Source organism: Neltuma alba, unplaced genomic scaffold (assembly GCF_004799145.2).
Source record: "Neltuma alba isolate B1F8T4 unplaced genomic scaffold, ASM479914v2 tig00001095_pilon, whole genome shotgun sequence".
NCBI lineage: Eukaryota > Viridiplantae > Streptophyta > Magnoliopsida > Fabales > Fabaceae > Neltuma > Neltuma alba.
Window position 1 is genome coordinate 29,176 of NW_021632324.1, and position 8,469 is coordinate 37,644.

General features: G+C 36.2%; 1 protein-coding gene across 1 annotated transcript; it reads left to right on the forward strand.

Annotated features, from left to right (window-relative positions):
* The first annotated feature begins 247 nt into the window (after window positions 1–247).
* LOC114750456 (T-complex protein 1 subunit zeta 1-like) lies at window positions 248–7,150 on the forward strand. Its single transcript, XM_028939057.1, has 15 exons — window positions 248–492; window positions 588–651; window positions 1,586–1,721; window positions 2,117–2,268; window positions 2,408–2,455; window positions 2,544–2,636; window positions 3,704–3,810; window positions 3,954–4,068; window positions 4,207–4,293; window positions 4,458–4,662; window positions 5,338–5,432; window positions 6,117–6,185; window positions 6,271–6,378; window positions 6,459–6,577; window positions 6,816–7,150. Exons 1-15 carry the CDS (start codon window positions 359–361, stop codon window positions 6,889–6,891), a joined length of 1,608 nt encoding a protein of 535 aa, XP_028794890.1. The 5' UTR covers window positions 248–358; the 3' UTR covers window positions 6,892–7,150.
* The last annotated feature ends 1,319 nt before the right edge of the window (window positions 7,151–8,469 follow it).

Here is an 8,469-nt window from a genome sequence, read left to right on the forward strand (position 1 = left end):
AATTTGTTTCTTTCTTTTTATTACATTAAATAATTTAATAATCTAATTTTTGCCAACAATTTAATAATCTAATTATAATTATAATTGTAATTATATGTGTATGCATAAAAGTTTTTCCTAGATAATTAAGAGCGGGAAGGAAAATTGCTCTCTCCTTTCGACAGAATCCATATTCCTACCAGCATTTTGCCTATTTCCAAACAGGTATTTTTGAGTTATTTGAAAAACTAGAAGGCTCTAAAACCCTCTGCTCTCTTCCTCACTAGGGTTTGCTTCTCTGATTTCGTTCTGTAAACTGTTTCTTTCTCTCCGCACTTTCTCACTTCTCAGTGCGTGTGTGTTCACCTTCGCCGGAAACATGTCCCTGCGAGTGCTGAACCCTAATGCCGAGGTGCTTAACAAATCGGCGGCATTGCACATGAACATCAATGCCGCCAAGGGCTTGCAGGATGTCCTCAAGACCAACCTCGGTCCCAAAGGAACCATCAAAATGTACTGCCACTGTTTCCCTTACTTTTGTCCTTTGATTCGATGCTTCTTCTTTTACTTGTTTAGTTCACATCATTGCAACGTCTCTCTTGAATCAGGTTGGTTGGTGGGGCTGGGGACATTAAGCTCACTAAAGACGGGAACACTCTCTTGAAAGAAATGGTGAGTTCGTTCGATATTCTCTGGGAGTTCTGTTGCTACTTGCTGCCTGTTAATATGATGACGTCTTACCTTTTCGATCTAATATTATGAGGAGGCGGCAGTATATTGATCTGTTTTTAGTGTTTTCTGTGCTCACCCGCCTCTCCTTGAGTGCGTTTAGAACTAATTTATTAATTGAAGTACTTGTTTTTGGTGTTGGGGCTTCCGATGAATAAGTGTTGGTCTTACAAGACATACTATGTGGTTCTTGAAGTTGTCCAATAGTAATGGGCATAGATCTCATGTATAATTTTTATGTTTGTCTCTCTCCCACCCACCCTTTATATTTTCTGCTCGGTTTTTGTTGAAGCAAATGAAGTCCTGGGAATTGTAGGCGTTGAAGATTTGATTGGAGGACTTTTTTGTTTACACCTTTTCGAATGATATATTTCATGCGGTTTGATATTGGCCTTATCATTGATTCTTTATAACTATTACATCCACTGATGTGGTGGGGAGTTACACGCTCAACCCTAAGGTTTTTTCAAATATTCTAGGTTTATTGGATGAATATTTTTTATAGGATTGGCTAACCTTTGTTAGTAGGAGTCTAAATATTGATAACTAGGAAGCATGTATACCGAAACAAACACGCAATGAAACATGGACATAAGAACAACAAAACTTAACGTGTTTATGACTTTATGCATGTGTGATATGAAGGTTTGTGTCTAATTTAAGTGTCTGACTTGTCTTTACTTTATAGATTAAAAATTAATGTAAATAATTCTTCTTGCTGGAAAGTTACATGGAAACGAGAAATGCAAAAACTGTATTAACTTAAGTTTCCTCTCAGTTTTGACCTCTACCAAGCATGGCTGAAAAGTTGTTGCCACTTACATGTTGCTGAATTTTTAATCCTCTATATAAATTTTTCCTTCATTTATTGGAACAGCAAATTCAAAACCCAACAGCAATCATGATTGCTAGGACCGCTGTTGCCCAAGATGACATTAGTGGAGATGGCACAACTTCTACTGTGATCTTTATTGGGGAACTTATGAAACAATCAGAGCGTTATATAGATGAAGGTCAGTGATCATATGCCCGTATTTCAACTGCTGAGTGGCAAAGAAGTTTGAGTATTTAAGTCCCGATCTAGTATTCTAGTTCAAGCTTTTCTCTCTTAAGCTTGTGTCTCTATCCGTGCAAGTCTAGCAGTTGCACCCCCACTATGTGTCTGTTACTTCCTTGCAGGAAAGACCCGTCTTTATCTTCTAGGTTCTTGTAGATTCTTTACTTCCCGCTGAAGGCCAGGGTTCCCTAAAATTTTTAGGCTTTCGTGGGAGTTTTCCTTCTCCAGCCCGACTATTGGATAGCAATGGCCTCTAGATCTTCCCAATTCTCAGAGTAGATGATGAACATTTTAATTGTTTGTATTCTATAGCCTTGAAACCTGTATGCATGAGATATATGATTATTCCAGGTATGCATCCGCGTGTTTTGGTTGATGGTTTTGAGATTGCAAAAAGAGCAACTCTACAATTCCTTGAAAAATTTAAGACTCCTGTTGTGATGGGTGATGAGCCTGACAAAGAGATTCTCAGGATGGTTGCAAGAACAACCCTTAGGACAAAGGTATCGTATTTTATTTTAGTTTGTTCTAATGGAAAACTGGTTTTACTTCAGTAATACTGACAATGAACAAACAAGTGCTGGATATATGATTTACTCAGCTTGCATTCTATTTTCTTTTCTATGTTTTCCTTTTTGGCAGTTATATGAGGCACTAGCTGATCAATTGACTGATATAGTCGTTAATTCGGTGAGTATTATTGGAGATGGTGGCATTTATATGTGGTGTACCTTTAATTACAATTTGTTGTGGCATGACTTTTCTTTTCGCACTGCAGGTTCTATGCATCCGGAAGCCTGAGGAAGCAATTGATTTGTTTATGGTGGAGATTATGCACATGAGGCACAAGTTTGATGTAGACACACGCTTGGTATGTTTAGTATATTCATTCATCTGTACTGAGTTTTTTATTTGTTTAATGTTCAATTGACTTGGTTTTGCCCATGGCATGCAGAATTGTTTGTGTTTTGTGTGTATGGCTTATGCTAAGGCTGAATGCTTGTTTTTTAATGGGTAGTTATTGCTTTTAGTTGCAGCTTTGTTTTAGTATTCGGCCTAAGTGTTGTCTTTTTTTCTTTTATTTTTTTTTAAATGAGTCTGTCTTCTGGATATTCTGAGGAAATGAGAGAGTGGCCCTGCACTTCTGCCTATTCAACATTTTGATGTAACACACACACACACACACACACACACTCAGATCTAATGCACACAGAGGCGATTTTGGGGAGAATGATAAAAACAGAGAGAGATTATGGGGGAAGAGTGCAGAAACAGAGAAGAATGGAGGGAGAAACAGAAACAGAAGTGAGAAATAGCCAGAATGGAGGGAGAGTGAACCGAATTTGAAGGGAGGGAGAGACAGACGCAGGGAGGGGGAGAGAGATCACATAATAATATTCATTCATCAAAGTCTTTCTTTACATGAGTTACATGAAGGCTATTTATAGAATAAAATATTAGGTTCCTTTTGCTGAAGCAAACATCCCACTTGCAGCCCTCCTTGACCATATAATGGTTAACAAACCACTTGCTAAATAAAGTAAAAACAGGAAGTAATAATATAAAAGTAAGATAGATTTCCTTCTTTAGGTTTCCTCAAAATATATCATTTTTAGATCCCATCACTTTTGCGCTGATTTTTTTTTTATTTTAAAAAATCCCTCTATTTTCTCAAGAGTTCTTTTATCTTTCAAAGAAATAAATCCTTGACCACTCAGTTTTTTACATTTGCCTGAGTGGCGTATACTGTAGGATTTCTCTTCGCTTCAATTGCATTTCAACTACTTCACATTGATGCTGTCAATTTCACATGCATCTAGTTGAATTCTAATTCGATTTTGATAATGCTGAATTCATTTGTTTAGTTTATGTCTTGCATGCATCAAATACTCTTAATCTTTTGATTTTAATTATTCAGTTCACTCATGGTTTTTCTAGGTTGAGGGTCTTGTTCTTGATCATGGTTCTAGGCACCCTGATATGAAGCGGCGTGCGGAGAATTGTTATATATTGACGTGCAATGTGTCTTTGGAGTATGATAAGAGGTAAATCTGGGAAACTTTGTTAACATGAGAAGAAGTATATATCTGTTATAAGATGTTTTACTTTTTATCAGACCCTTGTGAGTTTGTCACATCTGTTGGATATAGTTTGTTAGCATAATGATGTTGAAACTTTTTCCTGCCAGTGAAATAAATGCAGGTTTTTTCTACTCAAATGCTGAACAAAGAGAGAATATGGTTGCAGCTGAAAGGCGCCAGGTTGATGAAAAAGTTAAAAAAATTATTGAACTGAAAAATAAGGTAGGTAAAAGATATTCTTTTAGAATGATCGTTATGCACTTTACACTCGATGGTTGTATGTTGTTTTGTTAGAGAGCATTATAGTAATTTTATCTCTGTACATTTCTCACGTTGCCTCCATACGCATAACAAATGCAGGTATGTTCTGGTAATGATAGCAACTTTGTTGTCATCAATCAGAAAGGAATTGATCCTCCATCACTGGACCTTCTTGCCAGGGCAGGGGTATGGCACATACTATTATGTTTTTCTCTGTATTTATGCTATTTCTTATATTGTCACGTGAAAATTTTTTTCAGTACTTTGTGCATAACTTGCTTTTAAAATATGATCATGCGTTGGATATATAGCTGGATTATTAATGTTCTTTGTCTGGTGGGTTTCTTCAGATAATTGCCCTTCGGAGGGCAAAGAGGAGAAACATGGAGAGATTGGTTTTGGCTTGTGGAGGAGAGGCTGTTAACTCTGTAGATGATTTGACTCCTGAATGTCTTGGTTGGGCGGGATTGGTGTATGACCATGTCCTTGGTGAAGAAAAATATACATTTGTAGAGAATGTGAAGAATCCTTATTCATGTACAATCTTGATTAAAGGTAAATGGTGAATATATTTTGTTTTTGAAACCAAATTAGGTGCTTCTCATAGGATTTTAGTTAGCTTTTTAAACCATATTAGATCACCTGATTTAATTGGTAAATGGTTCAGCTAGCTGGCCAACTGCTTCTGTTGTCATGCATCCACCACCTTGCTTGAGAATTGGTTAACAATCTGGCTGGTTCAACCAAGTAGACCTTAAACTGACACGAACTATCCATGTTCCAAGACCACCATCCAGGACAAGCTTAGTTGGATGGTGCACAAACTTGGGAATTTTGGGTGACGTGTAAGTTGGTGCAGAAAGATTTGAAACCCACGAGATATGGATTGTCGAGGTGGCCTGCTGCTTCTCCTAGTGAGAATCATGGAGACCAGTGAACTTGAATGAACATTTTATTGAAGTATAATTAACCGTAACCTAAGTTACTAAACATTAATCTACCTTATTAAAATAAACACCATGTAAAATATACATTGGTTATTGACTGTATATAGATCTGTTTGGGCTGTTTGATCTCTGAACCATGAACCTCATCTCCTAACTAGATCAATGATTGAGTCAGGATTATGACAGTCTTTTCCAAGGATATTTCCTGTACATTGTGTATTTTATCACTTCATTTCTGTTGGTTGGTTGACGAGATTATCTTCACTGCTATTGTAATGGGCAGGTCCCAATGACCATACTATTGCTCAGATTAAAGATGCTGTTCGTGATGGTTTGAGAGCAGTGAAGAATACCATAGAAGATGAAGCTGTTGTCTTAGTGAGTATAAGTTTATGATGAATTATTACAAAAGCGTCTTAATGAATTTTTAGGGTCCGATGCATATTCCTGTCATTTTATCGAGTGACTCCATTGTTTGTTCTGATTTGAGCTTACTGTTGTAAGTTGCGGACAGAATGGTTAAACCTTAATTCTGAGACCTAAATTTTTACGTAGGATGAGTTGTCCCGAAGATGACAATATTGATTGGGAAATCTTTGTATAAACAAACATGAGATCCTGAAATTCAGTTTTACTATGATTTTAAGGGTTATTGCTTATTACACTTATGATCTAAGGAGAGGAAGATTGATGTGGAATCTGAAGCTGGCATATCTTCAACTGAGTTATAGGCGTAGCAGAAAGCGGACTAGGAAATAATGTACTGGTTTTATTGAGATAAATTGAAACTTGTTGAAATAGTTTACTAAATGTATTTGCCAGAGTTCTAAGTATCAGAGCTATGCTGGATCAGATCCGTTCATCTATTTTTTAGAAGTCAATAGTGAGCACAAGCAATACCAGTCCTACTACCGACCTTCTTCACTAGTGTGGTCTTGAAAATTGTTGATTAATATATCCTCAATTTAGAACCACGGCTTGCATCTTTTACTGTTATGGTACTTGTGAAATATTGTTATGGTGTTCCTGGGACTTACATTGGATTTTCTCACCTTTGTTCAGGGGGCTGGTGCATTTGAAGTTGCTGCCAGGCAATATCTAGTGAATGAAGTTAAGAAAACAATTCAAGGGGTAATAGGAGTTTTTCATTTGTTTCCCTGTTGATTTGTAATTTTCTCTTACCTATTCTGAGAAAGATTTATAAAACTTGAAACAGCGTGCACAACTTGGTGTTGAGGCTTTTGCTGATGCTCTTCTTGTGGTGCCTAAGACTCTTGCTGACAACTCAGGACTTGACACACAAGATGTGATCATTGCTCTTACGGTACGCAGCATCAATACATTTCATTATGCAAATTTCACAACAGAATGGTGTTGTTATACAATCTTTGAATTTTTTTGCAGGGAGAACATGACAGAGGAAATGTGGTGGGATTGAATCAACACACAGGAGAACCAATAGACCCCCAAATGGAGGGCATTTTTGACAACTACTCTGTGAAGCGCCAAATCATAAACTCAGGGTATAATATCTGGCAATCAATGCCTTTTCTCTTTCTATATATACACAAAAGCATCAGGGGAAGAAAGATTTATAGGACTTTGTTACTAATTTTGCCTGCCTTAGCTTTGTTTTTAGTCTTGGTATAATTGTGTCCGTTATCCACATCACCTTACAATGTAATCCTCAAATTTAATTAGGGAGGGCAACTACCTTCTTATAATGTTTCTGTTACATGCTTGCTTTGTTATGATCTACAGGCCAGTGATTGCTTCTCAATTACTATTGGTGGATGAAGTGATTAGAGCGGGCCGCAATATGAGAAAGCCTGCTTGAGGGGAGGCAACAATTTTCTCTGGTACTTGCCCTGAAAGTGAACCGGAGTGCTTTTCTTGCTCTAATTGTTTTATTTGCCCTTTATTTTTATTCCTCATGGACATCGTAATATATATGTGTTGCGGGTGAATTTTGGTTCATCATGCGTTTTGAAATATACAATCAGTGATTTTTGTAGATTATGTAGCTGTACTGTGCTTAACAAATATTACCCCTTTATACATGTTTACTGGTTGAAAATAGACTCAATTTTTGAACTCTTTGCATCATAGTCAAGCGAGCCCTTGTGCGCGGAGGGACGGTTAATTTCATCCCGGGGCTGTGTTACGACCAACAAAGTGTCTTTGCTAACTCTTGTTTATCTAATGAGTTATTTCCTCCTACCCTATTTATAAGACCTTGTTGACTACTTCCCTATAATTAAGTAAATTACTCTTCCGGTCCTTAATATAGGATCTAATTGTTGAGTTAGTTTTGGTCTTAAATATAAGACCTATTTCTCATATGTATCAATGTTCTCTAAATTACCCATATGAATACTCTCTCAACCATAATCAAGTAGAAAGAGGAGATAGAGTATTAAGAAAGATGATTATGGTGTTTTAAGAAAAACATGTCACATTTTTTATAATTAACTAATTTACCTAACTTCCTTAATTTAATCAAATTAGTTAAATGGGTCTTATATTAAGGATCGGAGGAGTAGTTAAAATCACTAAAGTTTTACGCCTTCTCAAAATTTATCTTTGGTACTCCTCCGGTCCTAATTATAAGACCCAATTGACTTATTTGAAGAGATTAAGGAAGTAAATTAAGTTGGTTATTTATAATAAATAAGTGTTGTCATTCCTAAAATATCCTTGCTAATTAAGTATATTGGTTAAAACTATCATTATTAGAAGGATTATCTTAGAAAAAAATATATAAATATAAGAGACAAAATGGATTGGGGTCTTATAATTAGGATCAAATAAAAAGTCAAATGGGGTCTTATAATAAGGATCAGAGGAGTATTGTTTATTAGGGAGGGAGGGAGGAATAACGAAAGAGATATTCAAGCGGCGGTTTTGATAGTGTTTAAAGTGTTTCATTAAAATTTGAAGTATTAAAAACTAATGGATAAGATTTTATTAATAGGATTGGAAGGGCTGAAAGAGAATCAGAGAGTTTACCTTTCAAGGGCTGGCAAAAAGGGAGAATGACAACCAGATTATCACTAAATTTGATTTTTTTTTTTTGGGTGTTGAAACATAAGAGAACATGAGTACTAAATTTGGAAATTTAAGATGTGACTAGGTTTTAATTTAGTATTAACTAGGCTTTTATTTGTCATCCTCTAGCAAATGTTACAATTTTTACCGAAATTATTCCTATACGATAATGTGTTTGTCATTAAAATGTCAACATAATAATCAAGAAGTTAAAACAGCTGCTAACAGTTCTTGTGGCGCCGAGGAACGGGAAATCGTGCGACATACTAGGCGTGCCTTCTTGTTATGCGATGTGCTTAGGAAACAAATCACCAATTCACAACGTGTATTACGCGATGTGTCAAGAGATGTTTGGGTAACTTCAAAA

Excerpts from the sequence above, each read along its gene's own strand:
- LOC114750456 (XM_028939057.1), top strand. The coding sequence starts at position 359 with ATGTCCCTGCGAGTGCTGAACCCTAATGCCGAGGTGCTTAACAAATCG. Across the intron at positions 3,811-3,953 it reads TCTTTGGAGTATGATAAGAG|TGAAATAAATGCAGGTTTTT; the intron begins GTAAATCTGGGA and ends TTTTCCTGCCAG. Across the intron at positions 4,294-4,457 it reads ACCTTCTTGCCAGGGCAGGG|ATAATTGCCCTTCGGAGGGC; the intron begins GTATGGCACATA and ends GGGTTTCTTCAG.